This window comes from Homalodisca vitripennis, unplaced genomic scaffold, assembly GCF_021130785.1.
Source record: "Homalodisca vitripennis isolate AUS2020 unplaced genomic scaffold, UT_GWSS_2.1 ScUCBcl_6910;HRSCAF=14349, whole genome shotgun sequence".
Lineage (NCBI taxonomy): Eukaryota > Metazoa > Arthropoda > Insecta > Hemiptera > Cicadellidae > Homalodisca > Homalodisca vitripennis.
Genome location: NW_025783042.1, coordinates 4,649 through 32,080, shown reverse-complemented (window position 1 = coordinate 32,080; position 27,432 = coordinate 4,649). Strand labels below are relative to the sequence as shown.

Genomic DNA, 27,432 nt, shown 5'->3' with positions numbered 1-27,432 from the left:
AAATTTTGACAAAAAACAGTTTTAACTCAAAAGGGAAACAGCTGTCATTTGCTAAACAAAATTTGGTATTTGTTCTTAGCACTCATGTACTGATATACGTGATCGCGCACACGCACAAATCATTATTTTCAATAAACGTTGATTAACAAAAGGTACTCTCTCCCATCCTGTCGAGAGAGGAAGGTAACGCATTACGTCGCAGAGCCATGCAACAAACAAACATGAATACGATATGAAGGCAAAATACCTACCAACAAACATAATCACCTTGTGTTATGAATAATTACTACGTTTTTTTGCATTTTTACATTTGTAACATGAAGTTACATTTACCTTTTCCACTTTTCCACTTATGCAGTATGAGTTTCTACACCCCATAACCAAAACAATTAATATATTTTCATTGTGTAATTTTTACTGGATTATCGCGTACAGAATGTTTCGCATTTGTACATGCAACATTTTGTAACTTCTTCTCTTTTTACTTTGCCACGGGTACTGGTAAATGGTTTATATTGTTATAACTGTATTGTCTATTTAGTTACTATACACAAATACTGTATGTAAAGGTTGATACCCTAACAATATGAATGTTACTGAAGGCAAAAATCTAAATCGAGCGTTGGTGTGAGCACCAATGAGGTTCGGTTAGCACAGCTTTGGGATCACTTATAACTATCAAACTTATCAAATAATATGAGGAACGGAGCGTGGATTTTCCATGCACGGCATTTTGAAAGTTTCTGACTTTCTTGTTTATCTGTTAGGTAAAAATATTTTATCAATTTTAAACGAACTTTTTCGAAGACCTAAGAGTCTTGAAATTTGGAACTCCGAACTGGATAACAGTACTATATGATACAATCGTTTTATAATTGTCTACTGTATATCAGAACGTAGCTAGATTAGTGACCCAGAAACACAGATAATACATTGTGCCAACTGGAGATCAATAGATTTTATGTCACTGGATAATGCAGGTTTCTTTTGTTTATTTATAAAGTATTTTTCAAACGTAAGAGGTATGTGCATAATTTTAATGCAGAAAATGTACAAAGAAATGTTAAATTAAACGTATAAATAAAAACGTAGGATTGTGTCCTTTAAACAACGTATTATTTACTGTATGTATTTTCAAGTTACTAATACTAAATAATGTTGTTAAGGGATATTTTTTGCAGTCAACAAGTATATGAAATAACTGAAACATTCAATGTATTTATTTTACGCTCAGGTACTTGGAATCTTTGTTCCACCTCATCAAGGGAAACATAGGGTCTTGGGTATAGTGTTTGCGGATGGGAGATGCCTTCAAGAATGCTGGCCTCATGCTCGCTCCAGTGCTCGCGATCTTTCTAGGATTTGTTTGTATTTATGGAAACCATATTTTGGTAAGTAAAGCTACTTTTAATGTTCCGTCACTGTCAACATTGTGTCATAAAATTAAAAATGCGTAGGACTTATGGATATCTTTATTTTTAAAGAAAGTTGTTAATGTATTAAGGAAGTAGATTAGGAAATAGAAATGGTAAAGGGACTGGAACAAATTATTAATTATGAGTCGCCCACCAGTTTAAAGCTCGTTTACAGGCAAAAATGTGTTTTAATGTACAAAAGTATAATTGCAATGGATGAGATTACGATGTAGGTTTTTTTACTAGCTAAAACCGACATTTTTTCAATAAGTGTTGTAAAATAACTAATGACAACCAACAAAGACTAAAATTTTACATAAAACCCGAACATGTGAATCCCAGGATTTGATGTATTGAAAACCTACTAAATCCGTTTTAAATTCACAATACCATTTCTTCATCATTCAAAGATTACTTTATCTTCGTAATCGATGGAAGTACAAACGTCATATGACATCAGAAGACTGAATCTAAATCATCATATTTTAAATTTATTATGAATTTAATAGAAACCAAGAAATTTAAGCTATTCGAAAGGATGATTTCTAAAAAATTTGTGCTGTAAAACGAAAGGAAGATGTAAAAACTAGCATTTTTTTAAAATGTAGTTCATTGTGAAACACGCATTGTTAATACATTTTTATACATAAGCGGAATTTAAGAGATTAAGATTTAAGAAAAAGTTCTGCAATCTGTTGTCTTCGTCTTCAGGTGTATAAGCAATGAAATAATTAACGTAAAATCCTAATTATATATATATATATATATACTATTTCACTTATTGAAATGAAAAACGAAGATTACAAGGCTTCTATATATTTCGTGGGATTTAATACCCACATCTTCAGGAAGCATAATATAAATCAAGAAAACAAGAAACAAGAAACACAACAAATAAAATAACCAAAAATGTAAATACGCAACTAAAACATTTAAAAAACCCAGCTGATATATCATTAATGGCACAGATGGAAATTTGGAAAAGTTAAAATTATCTTAAATTTAGACCATTTGGGTATATTTTGATTTTAAAAGTAATTGATGTGCTTGTTCCAGATTTTTTAATTTTAATCTATTTTAAATTGTCTTCATGACAAGGGAAGACCTTATTAATTCCTTTAAGGTTATAACATTCTTCAATTTTTGTTTTTTTTTTTTTGTGCTCAGGCAGCATGTTTGGCCAATGGCTTCTCCTTGTCTTTATGGAAAATATCAAATCTGTGCCCCGTTATTCTGACTCTAAGGTGGTTAGATGTTTGTCCAATGTACTGTTTGTCACAAAAATTTACAATTAATTTGGTAAATTACATTCTTAGAGTCACAGTTTACTTTGCCAATGATGGGGATAAGTTAAATACCTGTTACGTTACTTTTGAATTCCCTAGAGTTTTTTCATAATTTTGCAAAGAACCGCAAACGTGGTTTGTTGTGCACGGTTCACATCCATTAGTAACGGGTTGGTGTAATTTAGGTAGTTTAGGTTGGACAAGTTTGTTTTTCAAATTTGGAGGTTTTCGAAATATTACTCTAGGTGCTTTTAGACATAAAAGTTTGGGTATCTGGAGAGGAAAGTAGGACATTTATGGGCAATTTTCATAATACTGTTAATTTTGTGTAGTCCAGGAAAAAACTGTGTAATAAACTTTGGTTGTGTTTTATAATTGAAGTTTGCTGGATGTTTTGGTTTGTTTATTTGATTTTTTAAAATTTTGTCTGGGTAATTTAAATGTTTTAAAAGTGTTGCTTAATTTTTCAATGTAATTTAGGAAGTCTATATCATTGCTGCATAGCTTCTTGGCTCGTATAGATAAACTTTTTGGAATAGACTTTTTTTATATATATTGGATGGCAACTTGAAAAATTTAGATAGTTCATTGTGTTTGTTGTTTTAACATGCAATTTTGTTTTGATGTAGCCTGATTCTAAGAAAATGTCTAAATCTAAAAAAGTTATTATAACATCAGAATAGTTCCATGTAAACTTCAAAGGAGAGAACTCTTGAAGATTCTTCAAAAATTCTTGCCAAAGATTCCAGTCCATGATTGCCATATGAAAAATATATCATCGATGAAACGTACCCATTTTAATGGTTGAAGATTTTTGTGAGGCTAGAAATTTCTTCTCGAATTCGCCCATGAATAGGTTAGCATATGAGGGAGCCATCCTGGTGCCCATAGCTGTACCCGAAATTTGTAGATAATTTTTGTCGTTAAATTTAAAATTGTTCATATGTAAGGACGAATTGCATTTAAATTAATCAAAAAGTTGGTCGATGGAATAACATTATTTTTTCTAGCGTCTAGAACACTCTCTACAGCCTGCAGACCCTCTTTATGTGGTATGTTTGTGTATAGAGAATTTACATCTACTGTTACTAGAATTGAATTTTCAGGAATTGGTTGTTTAACAGTAGTAATTTTTTCAATGAAGTCAGTAGAATTTTTTATATAGGATGGTAATGATTTTACAAAAGGTTGCAGTTGATCATCAATATAGCTGAAATTCTTTCTGTTGGACTCCCATAGCTAGAAACAATAGGTCTCACCAGGTGGAGGACGAATGGGTTTATGGATTTTTGGGAGTGTATAAAATATTGGTGTTCGGGGCCATTTTGGACTTAAATAATTCAATATTCTTTTGAAGACAAACCTTGATTGGGACCATAATCTTTGAGGTAGTTTTTTGATAATTTCGTTAAATTTATCTGTAGGATCTTCCTCCAGAGGCTTGTATGTATTTGTATCAGATAACTGTGTGGTAGCTTCTTCAATGTAATCTTTTAAATTTGAAATAACAATCTTACTTCCTTTATCAGCCGGGAGGAATAATTATATTGCGATTGTTTTTCAGTGATTTAATGGCTCGAATTTCATTTTGGGATAAGTTATTCTTCTTATTTAAAGAGTTCTGAAATTCCGGATTTGACAAATTAGACAATACAATGTTAATAAACTGTTCAATTGGGTGATCTGCAGGGAGAGGGGGAGGTTCCCAATCCGATTTTTGTTTGAACCTATTCAAGCAAGGAAGAATTTCATCATTACAAATGTTTTGGTTGTTTGCTGAAGAAAAATTTTAGTCTTAATTCCCGGGAAAAGGTAAGAGGCGTCGTTTATTAGGCTTATTTGATTAAATTTTGGAGTAGGACAAAAACGTGAGACATAATATATATATATATATATATATATATATATATATATATATATATATATATATATATATATATATAATTCTTTTGTGCTTATGTATGTAACTCCTAAACGGCTGGACCGATATTCATGAAATTTTACGTGTCTTCAATTGGATTCGAGAATGGTTTAGATTTACAATTTTTATTTGATTATGTAATTAACTAGCTGAACCGGCCACGCTTCGCTTTGGCTTGGTTGACGGTTGTGAGAACACGTTACTTAGTTTCACGGTCAAGTGAAAGATCAGGAAAAGTTTAAAACGCTTTATGTACGAACACGGCGTTTTGCAACGCACCAAAGTTTGCCCTCCGTAGAATTTGATATTTTACTGATAGGTACTATCTCGAGGGATGTTTTTCAAGAAAAATGTATCAAAGAAACCCAATTTCGATCATAAAGTGTCTTCTTTCGGCTTTTTTCATTTACCTTCCATGTAAACAAATTCGATTACCTTATGTGCAAACATTCACGGATTTTTACAATGAGGCTGTTTTCATAATAGCGTTTAATAGTATTTTCATTGCATTAGATAGTTTATTGATCATTGGTGCAATCTGAATTTAAAATTAGGCAATGACGTCTTTTATGGAACCGGCATTACACTACTGATCAAGCACTTTACAATAAAAATTTTCTAAATTTTAAATGTAGCCTAAACAAATGTTTCTGCCTCTTTGATGAACTTCAGCTGAAAGTATTAACAGCTGTTAAGTATCAGTTCGCTTTGTATTATGTGTTGTAGCGCAGTCTGTCGGATCCAATATAAAACACTCTAACGTCAACAACGATTTATAATTAAAAAAATTAATTAAATAAACTATTTAAATTGGACCAAATTTACTCTAGTATGTATGCCTATGTTACTTCCAAGAACGTAATAGAATCACTGTACAAAATTTCACGATGTTTCGTGCATTGGTTCCAGAGTTATAACGGAACATACAAACAAACATTCGCATTTATATATATTAGATTTTTGAATTATAATTTTTTTAAATTTTGGAATGTTCTGCATTAAATCCGGTAGACCGTACTACGACACGTAATACAAAGGAAACTGATACTTAACAGCGTTACCGCTTTCAGCAGAAGTTTATCAAAGAGACTGAAACATTTGTTTACATTTAAATATTATAAGATATTAAATTATATTGCTTGATCAGTAGTGTAATGCAGATTGAAAAACCGAAGTTACTATCCAATTTTAAATTTACATTGCACTAATGATCAACAAACCATTTTATGCAATGCAAATATTATTTAAACGCTGTTATAAAAACGACCTTACTGTACAAACCTCTGAATGTTTGCACATATTGTAATCGAATCGGAAGACCGGAAGTGAATTTAACCAGCCGGCACTGACTCTTTTTGACCGCAGTAGTAACTTTTAAGTCGTATGCAAGTTATATATTTTCTTCATCGGAGCAAAGGCAGACTCTAACTATGTCACTTGAAAAATCTTAAAGTCAATTAAAAGAGCCGAAAGAAGACGTTTTATGATCGAAATTGTTTTTTTTTTTTAGTAGACTTATGCATTTTCTTGATCGGGGCACAAGGCAAATTCTACGATGGTATTTGAAATATCTTACAAAGTGAAATTAAACAGACAGAACTTGATTCTTTACAACCAAATTAAACTTAGTTTATCGAGACATCTATTTAAAGAAAGTATTCTAAATTACTTATGAACGCCTAGCAAAAACCATGGAAGATAGAGGCATGAACTTTGGTACACACCTTCATATTGCATCCTAGAGGCTCACGAAGGAATCATTTTCTCTACGATATCAGGGCTGGTGATAAGGTCCACAAGAAATGCATTGCACCAAAGACATTTTATTTATTAAAAGAACCTGTTTAAAAGTAATCAACTGTTCCATGGAAACCATTTAATATGACAACACGACCATAAGTTTCGTTAATTTAAGTATAGAATTGTAAGCATTAAAATAACACCACTTTTTATTATATGTAATCACTTTTGGAGTACAGAGGCTATCCAGATAATTAAAATTGAAAGTTGTTTTGTAAAATTGACTTTTAACTTAAATTCTTAGTAAATATTAAGTATGCAGCGCTTCATCAGTAGTGTAATGCAGGAATTAAAGATAATGTTAATATCTAGCTTTTGCTAAGGATTTAAAGACTTTTATACAATATAACTTAGATGTTTGTTGTATGAAGTAGACGTCCAGATTAGCGTCCAGGTAATTATTTGGGGTTTCCACCATAGTTTGTATCTTTAACTTCAAATAAGTTCACATAGTTATGGATGCCATGTATTCCTACTTCAGTTTGATCCCTTGAATTCCGTGGAATTTTATTTAAAGGCAAGCCTTTGTTTACCGTTTTTATGCGATGTGCTATGATCCCAAATGCAAATTTTAGAATTTTTTTAACAAACAGCTAGAACCGTTAATTTCCAAAGAGTAACAAAAATGTGATTTTCTTTTATAAACAGCCAAACTGTCTTCTGCAGGTCTATCTGCTTCATCATATTTTTTCACAACGCGTCTACCTTCTTAAAAATGTTTTATTTCATAACCAACAAAAATGCTTAAAAAGGGATTTGAAGATATATATATATATATATATATATATATATATATATATATATATATAATATAGTAATATCGGTTTTGTTGTTCTATTTTTAGTCTGACTAATTAATTATTTTATTGAACAGATAAATTGCTCCAAAGAGTTAGGACGTCGCAGGAAGATGAGACAGTATCCTACCTTCCCCGACACTATGGAGTGGTCCTTCCAGACAGGGCCCAAGTGCTTCCAAAGATTCTCTCGTACTATTAGGTAAGTGTGTGTTGATAATTAGGGCTGGAAGACAAAAATTAAATACTAAACTATAGTTATGTAGGCTATTAGTTGACTAGGACGACTCTCGTAAATGCGGTAATGACGACTGTAGGATCCTAAAACTCAGAGAGATCGCTTAATATGTTACGTATAAAAATATATATACTTAGCATAATGCAACATTTTATACCTTTATTTATATCAGAGTTCTCACTATTTCTTTTTTTTACTTTTAATTTAACAACAATTAAACCATTTTTAACAGTTTATTAGACAATTTTTATATTATATGTTCATCTATATAAATTAAGGAACGGTATTATGGAGATCAATAGAATTAGTGTATTGTATTAAGTTAAACAAACAAACTCCACATAAAACACAATTTGAATTAGTTTCAAATGTCTATGTTCGAAAATAAATATATAGAAATGCGTTTTTGTTAAAGTAAGAATGATAAATTAACAAATTTAGAAAAACCCTTCTATTTTGCAAATAATGCCAATGAATATTGTAACATTTTATCGTACAAAGTTCTATGAATAATTTTTGGGCTGTGTAACTCTTTTGAGACTTATAAGTACTGTAAGTTATAGTTTTGGATTTGGAATATACAATCAATTAATATTCCTTCCAAAATCATCAAATAAATGTAAATAATTCTGTTTGCAGATTTATTGTGTCCTTTTTCAACATTATGGCTCAACTTGGATCTTGTTCGGTGTACTTCGTGATCATATCGTCTACATTGCATAAGGTAGGCACTAAACAAATCCCATTTTAAAATTCCATATTGCAAAGGAAATTATTTAGTACAAATGTATAGAAAATTATCTTAAAAATATCATATAGAATTCAACAATGAGGTGCAATGGTGTTGAGGCGCCAAGGCTAGTCCACTCATTGTCTGAAATATAAACAATAGTCTATTGTTTTCATGTGCGAAAAGGAGAACTTACTTGCAAGTTGTATATATTTTAGAAAATCTGAAAAAATCTGAAAAAACATTTTCGATTACTCTGATAAGTTAAAAATGTTTATTAACATAACGAATCACTAAAACGAGTTATGACTGTGTTGAAGATGTACGATTGAACACGTTTTCCCAAAGTTTTACTGAAATGTATCGGTGTGTCGTGGAGCGTAATGTTTAATGTTTTTTAATCAGATTAATTGACCTAAAACAGAAAGATTTAATTTTTTCGAGTTCGTTACATTTTTTACGACTTGTAGCACACTCTCTGCTTCAGCGGACAGTGAAACTTGCCTTGGGCGTTAATATTTATGCGAGTAAAAGTTCCTGGTTTTGAAAGATTTATCAAAATTATTACTTGGTGATGCTATGGTTTGTGAATTATTTATACATGATTCTTGTCCATAATTGACTACAGATTCTGTCTCGGCTCGGATATCTAGTAGATGTCCACGTTTTAATGGCTATAATACTGATTCCGATGGTGTCTACTACAATGGTCCGCAACCTCAAGTTCCTCGTGCCATTCTCTGTCCTGGCCAACATCCTCACGGGAGCGGGAGTGATCCTCACTATGTACATCTCTATGCACGACCTGCCTCCCGTCACCTCCAGGAACGCGGTTGGCAGCATTTCAACGATTCCGCTGTTCTTCGGAACCATAATCTATTGTTTTGAAGGTGTTGGATTGGTGAGTGTTGTAATTTTAACCATACAGTGAAAGTGGATAGGGACTTTAGCTCTTGTTGTTTGTTCCTTGTAATTGAAGCGTGTGGTTTGATGCCTCAGTGCGGAGCACGTTGTGTCTAGAAGATAACTGTTGGCAAGAGATACAGATTACTTCATAGCCCATTACTACAACAACTCAAAATTAACACGTTTTCATTTTTGCTGTTTGTAAATTTGTTAAGAAGTGGTCCCAAATATGGCATTGCACATTTAGGAATACGCCTAGGTATACTGGTATAAAGAAAGAGTTTTCAGTCCGGTGTTAATTTTTCTGCCATTCAATGATATTGATAAAGGCAAATACAGTAGCACTTAGACCCCTTGTCAAGACAGTGGAGTGGATAGATTAATGAAATATATAAGTAAAATATGGACTGTGTTCCAAAGTATATCGCTGACGTTATTAGCATGTTTGTCGTTATTAGTATGTATTAGGGCTATCTCCGCTGGCAGCCACTTGTAGTGTGATAAGTATAAACGTGATTGCGAGGTGAAGCAATACATTTTACTGGGAAGTAATAAATGACTAAACTAATGGTACTTTATCATTAGTGTGGCGTAAACTAGGTTTTCAGTTCAAGAGCATTTTTTTCTGTTTGCAGTGCGGCCTAGTTAACCCATTGATATATTTGTATATCAATGCACCTGATATATTTATATCATATGGGTCCAGCACTCACCTGAGCCCCTGTTACTTTTTGAGAGGGTAACATTTGCAATTTGTGCGTCACAGACTATACTGATGTTGTTGCGTATTCAAATAAATAAAATATATCACAATGCGTGATGGGTAAATGGGTAAATAAAAAAAACAAATGATTATTTCCTCTGTTTCCTGTCACGGTGAGCCCGGTTGGTACAATGTTTTGTTTTGGCTCAATGCAAGATTTTACAAATTACTGAAACACTTTGAATAAATATTCAATATTTTATAAATTCATATTTCATTTACACCCGTTTTAAAGTAATTTAGATTCAAAGTACTGTTCAAAAGGAACCAAACACAAGTGGTCCACGCACAGTTCAGCTCACAGCATTATCACACGTTCATATTCATACACTGCTACCACGATAAATAGGAACAAGTTTGAAATGCAAAATTAATTTCAGTGTTCCCTAAACTTTTACTACAGAAAACGTCCCCCTGATAAAAAAATATCAAAAGTAGACCCCTACTAAGCTTTTTTACTTACTAGAAGTTAGGTTGTCTTATTCGAGTTTAACTTTTTTAAACTGTATTCTTAGGTTTATATAAAAATGTAGTAAAAAGTTTATATTAATATTTTTTCCTGAATGTAATTTTGGTTAAGAAAGTCCTCAGGTTTTAAAATGATTGACATTCAGAAATTATTTATATGGCCACGACTAAACAGTTAATGGATACTACACAATTCAAAGTACGTGATTAAGGACCTAAATGCTTAATTTTGACCATTCAGTTAAAATTAAAATATAATTCAACTATCTGGGTCCAAATTCTAATAATTTGTTTCTTTCTGTACTTTATTTATTTTTTTAACAATCAAACATGTTTTAATTATATTTCCATTGTCCCCTCGTCAGGTCCTGCCACTCCAGAGTGAGATGAAGAATCCAGACAAGTTTGGAAGCAGGTTCGGAGTGCTGAACGTAGGCATGACTATCGTGGGGTGCGCCCTGCTCTGGGTGGGGTTCGTGGGATACCTCAAGTACGGGGAAGATGTAGCTGGCAGCCTCCCTCTCAACCTGCCTCAGGATAGCCTGTAAGTAGACTGAGAACAGAGTTCGCTAGAAAAAAATCATAAACCCAATATTGAGCTCCATCAGCAGAGATCTGTATCAAACAATATTCAAAACAGCAGATAATTTAAGTGGTCAAACTCACGATAGAGATCGAGCTTCTATTTTCGTATGTACTTCAGTTCCATATTACAGTCTTATAAGTGTGGTCTGGTTACAAAAGGGAGTACGTTATTGTTTCAGGTTCTCTGAAGTGGTCCAAATCACGATAGCAGTTGGGCTCTTCTTTACCTACGCTCTTCAGCTCCACGTCGCTATTACATTTGTGTGGCCTGACTGCAATCGTAAGTACGGGCCATTCAAGCATCCCGTGTTGGCTGAGTGTGGCATTAAGCTGGTCTTGTCTCTTATCACTTGTGAGTAAAAAATATTCATTGATTTAGTAGAATACATTGTTTACTAATCCTCATGAATAATTGAAGTATATTTTTTACACTCTTTTTATTAGTACAGTAGTATAATTTTTATGGGAAATAATATTGAATGTATAACCGGTATGTCTGTAGCCAACAGTGTTGTAAACTTCTTTACGCTTTATCTTGAATAATACGGTCTCTTCACATTTGGTCACTTTCTATTACGCATTCTGGCGTAATAAATAAAAAATTCAAAACCAAATGCTGTGTTTGGGTACATAAAGTTTTAGTTCAGTTGTGCAAACAAGTGGCTATGTTTGTTCTAGTCTATATAGAAAAGTTTATGCTTTATTTGGTTGGCAATGGTAATTGCTCTTAATTTGATATCCCTTTTGTGATATCCCTTAGGGTCTCATAAATCCATTAGTAGAATAAAACAATATCAGTGTGAGAAACATGATATCTTCACAGTATATCGTCCGTTATAAGTGAAAGTGTTGTACGTGAGACTGATGTTTTGATATTGTGTGTTTAAAATTTAAAATCTTGAATCGTTATACTGTTCTCAGCTTTTTGACCAAAAAGTGAACAAAAAAGTTAGTATTTAAAATGTAACGATGGAAATGTGAGTAATCCTGGTATCCTTTCAAGTTAACCATCTCCAACCACTGCACTGAAACCTTTTGCAGTGCTACGTCCGGTAGTAACAATACTCTAATGTTTAGAGGAACTCTTGTGGTGCATGTTCACATTGTAAGGGATAATCAAGGGACTCTTACGGAGTTAATTTTGGAAAAAAAGAAACAATAATATTGTTTTTTGAAAGATGACACTAAACAATTAATATAAAGTAATATAATCAACAGGGAGCAACATGGAGCTTATGGTTGTAGGAAAAGAGGAGCCTAATTGCTAGACCAAACTCTATACACCTGTCAAAAATAATAGTTCGTTTCTTCGATAAAATTAAATATTTTACAAAACCCTGCGGGATATCATATAAGAGAAATTTAATTAACAGCAACTACCATTGCTAACCAAAATACAGCAAAAACCTTTCTATAAAGGCTTAAACAAACATAGCCACGCTTCCACAACTGAACCAAACTATGTATATGTATTTATCCAAACTCGAATAGTTGAAGAACAACAGACATTCATTCTTGCCAATTTTTCAACTCTAGTGTCGTTTGCCAGTCTTCTGAATGTACATAGATAAAAACAAAAGTGGTTTGTTTAATGCTATTGACAATACTATTTGATATTAATTCTTTAGTATCGTCCTTCAATAAACAATATAGTTATCAACATTCTCTCCTTAACACCTCTCTCTATAATATCGCAACAATCAGTCACACGTCATAAACTTTACTTACAAAGGTGGATAAAGATGCAGAAGCTGGCTGGCCAGTTGATACATCCAACTATCCAACATTAGAGTTCAATAGAACAAAACAATATCAGTATAAGTAATGTGATTTCTCCACAGTATCCCATCCATTTATCCACCTATCCACTCCACTCCTGCTGTTTCCACACCACACTTCTTTTCTTTCTATCCCGATCTCATTTAATCCATGTAATTGTCTATTTTTAAACCAGTTCTGGTATTTTTTGGTAACGAGATCAAAGTAATCGAATAATATTACTCAAACCAAAGCGTTTGGTATCCATTCATGTTTTTCTCATTTAGATTTCAACTCATGATGATTTGTAATTAATTGATATTTATTGTTGTAATAGAATTTCTGATATTTACCATCACCATACGTTACAAAATGTATAACACTACGCTTCGAGGATTGACATATATCCTCTTCTTCAGGTCTAAAAACCTAATACATAAAAATGCATTTAAAACGTAAAAAACTGCGGCAGAGAACTGCTGCTCAAAAATGTGTATCATATCTAACCGGTACACCAACAGCTTGCGGTTCAGACTGGATAAAATGAACTCAGGCGTTTTTACTGCACAAACAACACGTCACACTCGCACAAGTTAAAGTGGGAACATCATGACTGACAAATAATAATATCTTTCTTAAATAATCACAACACAAATAAACTTCTTGGGGGTAAGGATATAGTACTGCTGCTTGTCGACATCCTATTAACACATGTATAGCCTCCAATTTTGGATTGTTCATCTCCTTGCTGGGTTCAGTGAGCAATACAACCTTGGCTCTCGTGTTCCCACCTCTGTGCGATCTGGCACTACACTGTGGACACCAGCTAGACTCACATGTATAGCCTCAAATTTATATTACGTGATGTTGCAGTTGTCGCAGCGGAAGTGGTGCCCAAGCTAGGATTGTTCATCTCCTTGCTGGGTTCTGTGAGCAGTACAGCCCTGGCTCTCGTGTTCCCACCTCTGTGCGACCTGGCACTACACTGGGGACACCAGCCAGGCTCACATGTATAGCCTCAAATTTATATTACGTGATGTTGCAGTTGTCTCAGCGGAAGTGGTGCCCAAGCTAGGATTGTTCATCTCCTTGCTGGGTTCTGTGAGCAGTACAGCCCTGGCTCTGGTGTTCCCACCTCTGTGCGACCTGGCACTACACTGGGGACACCAGCCAGGCTCACATGTATAGCCTCAAATTTATATTACGTGATGTTGCAGTTGTCTCAGCGGAAGTGGTGCCCAAGCTAGGATTGTTCATCTCCTTGCTGGGTTCTGTGAGCAGTACAGCCTTGGCTCTGGTGTTCCCACCTCTGTGCGACCTGGCACTACACTGGGGACACCAGCTAGACTCACATGTATAGCCTCAAATTTATATTACGTGATGTTGCAGTTGTCGCAGCGGAAGTGGTGCCCAGGCTAGGATTGTTTATCTCCTTACTGGGTTCTGTGAGTAGTACAGCCTTGGCTCTGGTGTTCCCACCTCTGTGCGACCTGGCACTACACTGGGGACACCAGCCAGGTCCAAACTATCTCTTCGACTGCGTTTCTCTTCTCCTCGCTGTCGTCGGTTTCAGCACGGGGACTTTCTACAGCCTGAGGGACATCATCAGGGCATTCTTCTATTCCCCGACGTGACAGGACCCATGACTTCCACAGCGGTTCTGCCACAAGTGCTTAGTCATATTCTCTACTTACTTTGTCACCTGGTCAGTCGTCACTGCAAGTCTGACAAGAGTACAAACAGTGCCTTATTGATTTTATCGTAGTTATAAGAAAACAACGACGTCGGTGTTGTAAACAAGGAAACACATTGAATGTATTTTTAGGTTATGTTTTAATGCAAATCAATAATTAATTAACCAAAGATATTATAAGTAGAAGACGGGATCAGTGTTCAGATTCAACATTATCAATGTTAATACCTGATTTTAATAATTTGGTACAGTATCCCTAAATTTGGCTATTTAGACATTTTATAACATCATCTCACGTCCAAAAATGTTTTTTTAGTTTTTTCTAGATCTCAGTAGTAATCGATAGTACTAGGCCTAGACATTGAATCATGTGTAAATACTTTTTCCAGTTAGATTTGTGTTTTATCAGTTCCTTACTTCAGAACTACCTATCAATTAGATATAACACAATTAGAGAATTTAAATGAGTTTTTCACTGTGTTTTTAAAAGTCCGACACTTCACTCAACATAAAAATTGCGGGTAACAAAGAATATACATGAAATGTCAAACTATCTGTTAGCATATTATTATATTCATAAAAATGAAATAATAACAGTGTTTTAACCTCAGAGTGATAATGTTAAGATTTAAAATGAAGAATTTCTAACTTGCTTATTTTTATAAACTATTAAGAATTGTTTTCAGGAATTATAAACTTGTTATTTTGTGTCTGATTTCAAGGACTTATTTCTATTAGTTTTAATTATGTTGATGTAATTTATTCTGACAACTTAATATAACTTATCTAAAATAATACACGTTGGTTTTTAGACCTGTATACATAAAACATCTTGTACGAAATAAAACACACTTAGTTCACAACACTCAGATTATTTATTAAACATAGCATTTTATGACGTGATATATGATTATATAGCGATTAACAATATTAGCATTTGCATAAATTACTTTGAGTCAATCCTCTATCAGAATAAGAGCGTTACATTTGGTTCAGAGATAATTATTGTAGAGTTAATTTCTGAATATAAAGGAATTATAGCTAGCTAAACAACACCCGATCTTAGAATTGTTTAAAAATTCCTCTTGTTATTGAAAATGTAGAAAGCAATTCAATGAGAATTATAACAGACTGGAGACTGATTCCAAGCTTCAGAATGAGTTTAATAAAATGTAAACTAAGGGTGGAAAAAAGAGAAAGTAAACATTGAAATGAATGGATTCTTCCAAATGCAAGACTTTGTTATTCTAGAAAACAAAATTTCGAAGTTGTTAGCTAAATTATCTAATGAGCTGAAAACCTTCCAGATGGCCCTAAAGACTGTAACTATAATAATCAGACCTTATTTCAAAGTTAACTAGTGAGACAGAAACCTTTAAAATCAAGCATATGAAGTTACATTTTGTGCAACCTTGATCTAGTAAAGCAAGTTAAGTACGCATCTTTAAAACCATATATTTAAAATGAGACATCTTCCATGCCTTTACGACTAAAAAAGGATCATAAAAGTGCATGTTAGTGGCAGAAATTAAGATGGCCTGCTCTACAGCCAGGTCTTAAGGGGAGAAATAGGCATGTTTCTATGGTATTTGAACTCTCTGCTGTGAACTATCAAACTAATTCACAGCTAATAACGGAAAGGCTAGCAAGCATTCGCTCATTCAATATGGTTATGAATCTCTCTGCTCCCCGGATACCAGTAGCGCCTGCTGGATCTGTGAACATCGAGGTAACGGGTCTCACTCGACTTCTGTCACTGGAAAGAACTGTCAATTAACCGAATGACGGGAATGAACACACAACCAGTACGTTTTGTTTCGCTTTATTCTGATTACTGGGATAATTTGATGAATGGGGGGATTGTAACATTCAGAGAGGTTGGTTGCGAGACGCAAAACGAAGAAGGGACGCGCGGAGCTGACAGGTGTGGAACTACAGCGGAACGGTAGAAGGAGATCCAAAATCAGTGCACTTGTTCGTTTTGAAGCGACGAATTGTATCAGGAGATCAGAGATCCGTAGTGATTTCTTAATGTTGTACAAGACTCTCATGTTTTGTAAATAAATGGTAGTTAGTTATTTATCAACAATTATTAGAGGAGAGCTTTTTAGGTCTTCAGAGGTTTATAAATGGATTTATTGCCTCCTAATTCTAGATATTTATAAAATGTATTATCTATGTTTTTTTATTCATACCGCATCGAAACATTACTTATACAATTAAGTTATTTAAACATTTCTACCTCGTTGTAAAGCGATCTTCACTCAACAGATGTTGTAACTAAACGAATATCACAAAAATCTCGCGTTAAATATATATGTTTAAGCCTCCCTGGCACTGGCACCTGTCGTTGAGGAAGAGCTTGAAAAAATAATTCAGCAGCTCCCAGCCAAAAAAAACAAATGATTTAAATTCAATGTCAACGTGGCTCATAAAAAAATGTTCAAAGCATATTGTGAGACCATTAACCCAATTAGTAAATTTCTCTTTTGAACAAGGAGTTTTTCCCTCACTCCTCAAAACCGCTAAAGTAACCCCTATTTTCAAGAAAGACGATCCCCAATCCCCACAAAATTACCGGCCTGTCTCAATTTTGCCAGTTATGAGCAAAATATTCGAAAAGCTTTTCTTGACACGAATGCTTCAATTTTTGAATAAACACAACCAGCTATCGGAAGACCAGTTTGGCTTCAGGAAGGGCAAGTCGACAATAGACGCAGTTGTAAATCTTGTCGACATGGTTGTAGAGGGACTAGAACGTCGGGATCACACATTGAGTGTGTTCCTGGACTTATCGAAAGCATTCGACTGTGTTGACCATGTTACAATGCTTGACAAACTTGAATCTCATGGCATCCGAGGCGTGCCTCTCCAGTGGCTCAGATCATTTCTAAGCCATAGAACTCAAATTGTCCAGATCTCAAATAAATTATCTGAACCAATTCACCTGAGTTATGGTGTCCCACAGGGCTCAATTCTCAGTCCAATTCTCTTCCTGATCTATGTCAATGATGTAGGTTCATCACTTCTGCACGGAAGACTAGTGCAGTATGCTGATGACACGACTCTCTGTTTCACTAGCAAATCAAAATTGACTTTGGAACAGCATAGTTTTGTTGAAATTAACAACTGTGTCCAAAATTTTAACAGCCTCAATCTTAAAACAAATTCTGCAAAATCCAATTTTATAAATTTTGCTTTACGACCAGTAGATAGTCATGATGAGCCAGCTGTTATGTTGGCTGACACTATGCTGGAAGAAGTATATTGTTCGAAATTCCTGGGAATATACCTAGATCGAGGGTTGACTTGGAACGATCACATCGACCACGTTTGCTCCAAATTGGCCTCAGGCATTTATGTTTTGAGGTCTCTAGCCAAATACTGCCCGACTCAAGTTCTGATGATGGCGTATTATGGCTTGATTTACCCCCACCTCACTTACGGGCTGGTGTTGTGGGGAGCTTGTGCAAACAATCAATTTATGAGAGTGTTCAAGCTGCAAAAACAAGCGATCCGCATTATCGCTAAGTTGAAATTTAGAGAGACGTGCAAGGAAGCCTTCAAAAATTTGCAACTGTTGACGCTGCCCAGTCTCTACATCTTGGAAACAACTCTGTTTTGTATGTCTAAATGTGCCATGGCGAATGGCCGAGACATACATATGTATGAGACTAGAGGCAGAGATAACTACCGAACTGGTAGACACAGAACGGTGGTTTATGAACGCTTGCCTTCACAGGCAGGTGTTCAATTCGTCAATAAGTTACCAGATTCAATTAAAAACACTTCAACACTCAAAGTGTTAAAAACTCGTTTGAAACGCTTTTTAGTGTCAAAAACATTTTATAATGTTGACGAGTTTTTTGCTTATGATTGGGAGACCACCAATTAAAAAGACTGACAAAATTCGTCGCTGGAAGTGGGAATAATTGGTGAATGAATGGATGTGGGTACGTTTGCAAAATTGTATGTTTGAATGAGATTTCTTGTGGTGTGTTTGACAAAAATTTTAGCCAGTAAAAAGTAAAAATATGACATTTGCCATGCGTTGTATAATGTTCCGGCAATAAAAAACTGATTTGATTTGATTTGATGTTGACTGTTGATGATGGCCCTCCAAAATAAGCCAGAAATATTTCAAGAATATAATTTTGTAAGGAATGTATCGAGGCGGTGTGAATTGGGAAACTTAAATGATAATTATGACACCCCTCGTTAAAAGTCCAAAACTACACTAACCTCGTAAGGTAGCTATATAAATAATAAACAGTCCAAAACTTAATTACAAACTTTTCAATAAATGTGACGGGAGACTTCTGACTTGAAGCAACAAATCATGTTCTCTCTTAATGAACCGTTCTAGTTTCTTATTAATTCATTTTTACAATCAACATCATCGACGAGCGGAATAACCGGGGCTAAGGCTCGATGCACACTTGCGTATTTGCAAGTAGCGTGCACGCCGCGGGCAAGCTGCGTATGACCGCCGGCGGTTTAGCAGTAGTGAGTTGTTAGTTAGGTAGTGCACACTCGAGCGGAGCCGCAGCGTGCAAGCGACTAACAAGCGACTTGCAAGCAGCGTGAGCTCGGAAGGACGCCACTACTGCTACGCCGCGGCGTGCACGCGGCTTGCACACAACAAGTCTGGCGGCTTGGCAGTCTTTGCTAGGCAATCAGCGAGTACACATTGACCGCGCGATGGATATCAACGTCGATACTGAACTGTTTATTGCTGCTGTCAAAAACCAGCCTGTCATATGGGATACGACATCAGAACATTACCATGACAGGATTAAAAAGAGAGGAGCCTGGTTCATCGTTTGTGAGGAGTTCTTCGAGGGATTTAATGAGAAGTGATTTAATGATAGTCTGCATCTAGTATCTTTACTTTTGCTTCAAGTTCATCAAATGATACTACACTCATCCTAAAATAATTGAAAAATTTCTTCTCATCTCGACGAAGATCTTGGAAAAGCGTAACAAACGCCCCTTTTAACAAACGAGCACTAACTAAGCACCCGCATACTTCGCTTTTTGTAACTGTATAAATAATCATACACAGCAAACGCAAATGTAACACGTTGTCTGTGACCATCCATGCTGCTTGGGAGGTGCAAAGAGACTGAAGACGCCGAAAAACCGCTGTAGTGTGTATTGACGGAAAAAAACAAGCCAAGCGCACGCAGCTTGCCCGCGGCGTGCACGCTACTTGCAAATACGCAAGTGTGCATCGAGCCTTAGTAACCGGATCATAGTCGCGGATTGCTCTATACGAGTATATCCGGGGAGCAGAAATTGACTGTGTGACTATGTATCATATTCGGCCCGCGCAATGATGTGTTTTCTACAGTAAGAGTGCGCTCGTCTAACAATGGTGGGGGCTGTTGAAGTGTGGGAGGTGAGCCGGGGAGCTCATATACGTTACTGTGCATGACCGACGCGGCATCTTCACAAGCTCAACGCCTTGTTGCAGACAAAGTAGCATTACAGCTGACAAATATAATTAACTGAAAAGTCTTGTTAAATGTTAAATCAACTGCGTAAACATTGTTTTATGACAGCACAACCATATGTTTAATTAATTTAACTACTATTTTAAATTTGTTTACATTAATTATAGTCTTGAAAACATAAAGTAAGTTTGATGGTAACAATATTTCTTATTTCCACATCTTCTACGACCGCTGTTAAGCACCGAGTAAGGAAATATTCAGATAACAAAACTAAAAGTTGTCTTAAAATTAGACTAAACCATACATTATCTAGCACACATTAAGTATGCAGTGTTTTGTCTGTATTAAGGTATAACAGATAAAGTTACTAAATAACTTTTAAAATACATTTAAAGACTGTAAACAAGGCAAAATCAGCTATAGAACAAAAATACAAAGACCGGAGTAAATTACAATGACCATATACACTTATACATATTTTCTTGATCGCGGCAACAAACAAACTCAACATTGGCGTCGGAAATATAATTCACTTGAACCATACATACCCATGCATGTGCAAAGCCTTCTAAACTGCGTACGAAGCCGCGGGTAACTAGCTTTTAGTTATGGAGTATTTTATTTAAATAGCATACGTATTACCTATCAAATGAACTTAGCTAAGAGTTACATTTGATTTGGATTTTCACTGCATTTTGCTTGTATGTATACAGATGAATGAATGGAAAAAACTAGATGATGGCCGTCGGTCCAAGGTACCTCGAAATCCAGTCACAGCGCTCGGGATATCCGGAGAGCAGAGACGTGTATGAACAGTGAAATATTGCTACGGACTGTAGTTTGAGATGGCTGCTGGCTGGCCCTTCCGGTGGATAGGTGTCCATAAACATGTCCTATTCTTCTCTTTTCCCCCTTTCAAGATTAAAAGGCATATACCACACTCCGGGTCGCGTAACAGGCTTCGAGAAAGTTCTGTGTAAAATTGAAATCTATATTTCGTGAACGTAGTAAATTAGAAACTAAACTTAATCTCAATTATTATACAATGGGAGCAAAACGATAACCTCAACATATTTTCCAGTTATTCTGCGAACAGTTAGGCTACACTGACGTTAATTAAAATACCGCCGAGGGACATGCACTATTATCGAACTCGATGTTCCCTAATTAGAAATAAAGTTTCAGGAACATTTTTGGCTATAATTCAAGTCAATAGCTCAATTCATTCTCGTAGTATCATGTCTACTGACGGAGAGACAGATAGAATATAAACTTTTCCTATGGAGTTGTTGTTATTTTTCTATATTAAAGTGTTGAAATTAGTTTTTGTTGGTAATATTGTATATACGAGTAGTAAGAATATGTTAGCCCCAGTACTTTAAAGTGAAGTGAAAACAGGAAAATAATTATTTTTATTATTCCATGAGAAGTAGTAAAGTTTGAAACACATTCTTGGCGTATTTTATTATCGGCCTCAAAAAACTTGTAGATAGCAATATGAGGTTTATGTTCATACAAGATCACTGACCATTACAATGGTTTTTATAAACAAATTTAATTCCTTTCGAACATGTTTTTAGATTATGTAATTTTATTAATTTATATTTTATTACAAATCATAAATGACTAAAAAACACCACTCTCTGAAGCTATGTGATAACTGATTTATAAAGTGCATAAAATATAATTCATACAGTAAATAGTGTATGATTTTATCTTCAGCCATTTTTGTTAGTCTGATTTATCGTAAATTTCCTACATTAAATGTCTCTAATTAAAAGTGGAGTGATTAAAATGGGTTTCTTACGTGTTCCGGAAAGTAATCTTAAGAGGCTAGGAATTAAAAAGATGTTTCCCACAACACTTTTTCCAAGGTACAAAGGGCCTATTATTATCATCATGATTTACACGTTTTTCCGTTAATGTTTCTGCCGGGGTAAAAACGCTTTATAGATACATGCCCTTTATTGTCAATTAAAGTAGAATTTAACGTTTTCGCTGTGCTTTAGAGAAACGTGTCACTCGTGGGGTTGTAAAAATTTTAGTTTTGTGTCTGTTTGTTTGTGTATTTATTATTCTGTACGTGCGATATCTCGAAAACGAACTGAATTATTGACTTGAAATTTGCGTGAAGCTTAACTTTTATATTAGCAGCACTGAATTCCATGATGGTACATGCCATTTCATGGGATTTGGCTGAGCGTTAGCGAATATTTTTACATTGGCGTTATTGCTAACCAGAATGGCAACGAAAAATAACAGACTAAATAAATATGTAAACACATTTAATACACCCAAAAATTTTAACATGTGACATCTTAACAGATGTGGCCTAACTATCCCAACACACCCAACATCATTTATAGTGACTCGGTGTAGGAGACTTTTATGACTGATATGATACCCAATTTAATGAACAGAGATGTTTATCATGTGACATCTTAACAGATGTGGCGTAACTATCCCAACACACCCAACATCATTTATAGTGACTCGGTGTGGGAGACGTTTATGACTGATATGATACCCAATTTAATGAACAGAGATGTTTATCATGTGACATCTTAGCAGATGTGGCCTAACTATCCCAACACACTCAACATCATTTATAGTGACTCGGTGTGGGAGACTTTTATGACTGATATGATACCCAATTTAATGAACAGAGATGTTTATCACGTGACATCTTAAACAGATGTGGCCTAACTATCCCAACACACCCAACATCATTTATAGTGACTCGGTGTAGGAGACGTTTATGACTGATATGATACCCAATTTAATGAACAGAGATGTTTATCATGTGACATCTTAACAGATGTGGCGTAACTATCCCAACACACCCAACATCATTTATAGGGACTCGGTTTGGGAGACTTTTATGACTGATATGATACCCAATTTAATGAACAGAGATGTTTATCACGTGACATCTTAACAGATGTGGCCTAACTATCCCAACACACTCAACATCATTTATAGTGACTCGGTGTGGGAGACTTTTATGACTGATATGATACCCAATTTAATGAACAGAGATGTTTATCATGTGACATCTTAACAGATGTGGCGCAACTATCCCAACACACTCAACATCATTTATAGTGACTCGGTGTGGGAGACTTTTATGACTGATATGATACCCAATGTAATGAACAGAGATGTTTATCATGTGGCAAGGTATCGAGAAAGATCTGTTGACTTTCAATTTTTCGAGAAACTTCATTTCTGCCAAGGCAAGAATGGGATATATGATGGTGTATGTCCAACTATGGAATGTGCCATAGCGTCATTGAATGCTACGACTCTGTAGACTGAGAAAGTTTCTCTTTTGCCTGCCGGAGGGGATGTAAAAATGTCTTAACAATGTCTGTCTTTCTATCTGTATGCAGAACATCTCGAGGATGAAATTAGCTATAGATTTGAAAGTTTGCAAACCTAGCGAAGTCTGTTCGCGACACATGGTGTGGCGTACTCCTACCGTGTTTATTTTACAAAAGGTATTCAATAAATATCAACTTGTTGTTTACGATGAGTCGAATAAAATATATCCTAGTTGTAGACTTTGTAGTGCCGGAGAGTCTCAGTCTTTAATGGTGCATGGTAGCATGTAGTCCATGGGGGGCAACAGTAAAATTTAAAAACAGTGATAATATATAAACTGATTTTTCTTTCAAGCTTCTTATTGCAAGATGGATGATTTGAAAAGTACAATAGGATGTCGAACATTTGCCACCTTTATTGTTGAAATCTATTCTCTTCTTCAGGTGACAAATATTCCTTATAAAAATATACGCAGCAGAAATATTTTTTTGTTTTTTGTGTATGTAGATATATATGACTTTTTGTCACATAGTTGTTCGGCAGCAGGGATTTAACGAAATTTATGTGTTTCTAATTAAAAGTTTTCCTGGTCGAATAAAATATTTCCTAGTTGTAGACTTTGTAGTGCCGGAGAGTCTCGGTCTTTAATGGTGCATGGTAGCATGTAGCCCATGGGGACAACAGTTAAATTTAAAAACAGTGATAATATATAAACTGATTTTTGTTTCAAGCTTCTTATTGCAAGATGGATGATTTTGAAAGGACAATAGGATGTCGAATATTTGCCACCTTTATTGTTGAAATCTATTCTCTTCTTCAGGTGACAAATATTCCTTATAAAAACATACGCAGCAGAAATATTTTTTGTTTTTTGTGTATGTAGATATATATGACTTTTTGTCACATAGTTGTTCGGCAGCAGGGATTTAACGAAATTTATGTGTTTCTAATTAAAAGTTTTCCTGGTGATTGATGAAATCTGAGGATTTCTTTATTGCCAGTTTGGAATGTAGGAATATACTTTAAAGAGGCTTTACGAGCGGGCTATTGAATATTGATTATGAAGTCTGCAAAATTGCTCTTACATTCCTTTTCGTGAGTACGCTTTCTCTGTTATTGTAAATAGGAGGGCACATATGCCTTTCGTCACACTGAATTTGACACAAGCTAGTACAGCACAACAACTAAAACAAACTGAAATTTGAAACTAATAAACAGTAACTACGACTTTACTCATTGCAAATGTCAATCTAGAAGTATCACTTAGGTCAAGTTAACATAATTTGCTAGTTTTGGGCAACCAATTAATGATATTTGCTAGGTCTAACCGTGAAATCGCGCTCTGAACAAGTGAGACTTGCCTGTTCTATATTTTTTATGACCCCAGTAAGCTTAATCCCTGCTGATTTAGGACACATATATAAATTAAAATAGTATGAGATATTTTTTGATCACGCTTTAAAGTTATTTGAGTAAGCTGTGTTATAACTGTAGTACTGAATTCAAAATCAATTTTCTTTGTAGAAGAGGAGTAGATGAGGTAACACAGAGAGAGAACTTAAACGCGTTGCTAAATCGGTATACAACTGAATAAATGAATTTATTCCAACATAATCAGTACACGGTTACAATAAGGAAACGACCCGGAATTGACTGACCACTTTTACGAGTAGTGTGATCACTATAGGACACAATATGGAACAGATTTCTTATCAGAGTCCAGATTAGAACAGCTTGTTGTTATCAGCCGGGCTGATATCCGTGGTGTCTACACTGAACACTGATAAGGCCTGATAAGCAAGACCAAACCCTCACTGCAAGTCAAAGCCAATTCATTCTTATCGTTTAATATGTATTACAGAAAAAATAAATAAAAAATGTTTACAATTACTTAATTCAAGTAATGCAACACTTCACCAAAATTAAACCAAAATACATATTACCATCATTATACTACTATAAAACAAAAATACACAGAAGTATTTTTTTCTTTAGAACGAGTTACAATTTTCATTTAATAACAGAAAAGATTTTAAATTGCTGCAAAACCTTCTCATGTTAACGGAAATTTTTATTTTATAGGGTAACTTGTTGAAAAAATGTGGAATAAAGAAATGATTGCGTCAATATAGATCGTCTTAAGAGTTCAAAACACTTCTGTTGCCGTAATTTAGGTGCAACGTACTTTGAGTAAAAAACTGCAACTTATACATCTGCCTTAAGCGTTTGAATAAAATCTTAATATTAATCCAGAAAAAAATTAAGCAATAAATTTTCCACCACATTTGTAGAAGAGCCAAGGTTCCCCGTCATAAAATCTCCTTATTCTAACAAATCCTATTTATATGAATACCCGCTTCCCCTAAAACTTCAGTATCTTAGAAGAGAGAGAATGTCAGAATCTTGCCTCTTTAATCTCTACGCACTTCTGAAATCCTAATACAACTCGTCGTCAAAACGAACAAGTGCACTGATTTGGATCGTCTTCCTTCTTGTGTAATCGATTCTACATTTTATACACACCGCCCAACACAAGCCGTGACTGCTCGCCTTTCCCCCCCTCAACCACGGGTCACCCCGCTCCGCTCACCGCTTGATATCAATAGACCTCTCTCCCTCCCTTACTAACTACCAACAACGCCAGTCTGCTTGTCTATAAAGTTTAAAGTTTGATAGAATACTTTTTAGGATATCACGTTATAGAATGGACTAATTGGCAATAACACGTGACCAATCAGGTGGGATACTCTTGAACTTCATATTTTTATTAATGTCATTTCAGAGCCCCGTCTGTGAACGTTAGCCCTATTTCTTTGCTAGAACAGCACTTCATTCGCTGCCACCGTAGTCGAGCTATTCGGATCGGCCTAGGCTAGACTATTGTATGATCGGCAGACTCCTCTGCATTGGCATTGAACCACACACCGCGCCTCACCTGTCACCTACACCAAGTCGACTGTCACAGTACCACTATCACTAGCTACTTAATAACGCTTGTCAGCTGTATCTCCGCTCGACTCAATCACCTGATGGTCTCACAGAAGTCAGTGCCTAACCAGCATATATGTTGTATTCGTAACTTGTGTTACAGAAATTAATGTTTATAATAACTTTTATTTACATTGTGTTTATTATTACATTAGGTGTATTACTAGCGGCTTCGCACGCTATTTCGTAGTATTTGCACATATATGAGCAATTAGGCCATCTTCTGATTCCAGCGAATTATATTTCCGATGCCAATGTTGAGTATGCTTTCTTACCACGATCAAGGAAATATGTTAAAAATGGTATATTTACAGTCATTGCAATTTACACCGACCTTACATTTTTTGTTACATAGTTGATTTTGCCTCTTTTCTAATCAAGAAAATATATATACATGCATAGCTTTGGGAAGCATCTAAAGGCAAATAATTTAGGTTCCATAACAATCTTTAAATGTAAAATAAAATTCAAGACTACATTGTCTCTTATATCTGCACTGCTAGCAGTTATTCTATCTTTGCACGCAATTTAGTAAGCGTTGCATGTGTATGACCACTGCTGATTCGAGTACAAACATTTTTTTTTCGAGTTGAAAAATCTTTAAAATCACATTACTACTCCTGCACCTTCGTAACACAGTTAATTACATTTTATCATTTGAAAACTTTCTTCTAAAACCGTTATTTATGCCAGATTTTTCACCCCGGAAGCAAACCGATATGCACCCCGAAGTCACGATTTCGCTTTGACCGGCCGTAAATACATTTTTTTACGGTCAAACTCCAAGAGGCCAAATATGCTTAAATAATTCCCGTACACGTCTCCGATACATTATTTAATCGAAATTATGTTATTTTACAAACCAATATGCACCTCGGACTGTGAAGTTTTTCTAAGTCCCGATTCTCTTTGAACGCCCGTATCTCGGTAAATAAATTTTTTTCGAAAAATCGTCAAGAGCTCTTTTATTTTTTATACATTGCAATATACAATAATCAGAGTTCATTTTGTCAAAAATATTAAAAAAAAATTAAACCGATATGCACGTCAGGTTTTTGCGAGACGTTCCAGCGGAACGTCTCATGTAAATTCCAGTTCTCTTATAGGGAGGAGGTGGTGTCCCTGAAGTGAAAAATAAAAAGTTGTCAAAACCCTCCCAAAGTACAGTAGGGGCCTGTGCAACATATTTTAAATACGGTTTTTAGCAATTTTTTCGATTATTTGGCTTTTTACCGGGATTTCAAGTTGCCGACCCGAGAGTGATTCTAGGCGGCGGAGCGGCCGCTAAGCGGCCGCTACCGATCT

At 35.1% G+C, this 27,432-nt stretch overlaps 1 protein-coding gene across 1 annotated transcript; it reads left to right on the top strand.

Moving 5' to 3' along the window:
- Window positions 1-1,294: 1,294 nt before the first annotated feature.
- On the top strand, window positions 1,295-13,776 carry LOC124373996 (proton-coupled amino acid transporter-like protein pathetic). The gene is made up of 7 exons (XM_046832301.1): window positions 1,295-1,391; window positions 7,296-7,420; window positions 8,096-8,180; window positions 8,815-9,087; window positions 10,689-10,867; window positions 11,088-11,260; window positions 13,540-13,776. The coding sequence occupies exons 1-7, from the start codon at window positions 1,299-1,301 to the stop codon at window positions 13,680-13,682; spliced, it is 1,071 nt and encodes a 356-aa protein (XP_046688257.1). The 5' UTR covers window positions 1,295-1,298; the 3' UTR covers window positions 13,683-13,776.
- The last annotated feature ends 13,656 nt before the right edge of the window (window positions 13,777-27,432 follow it).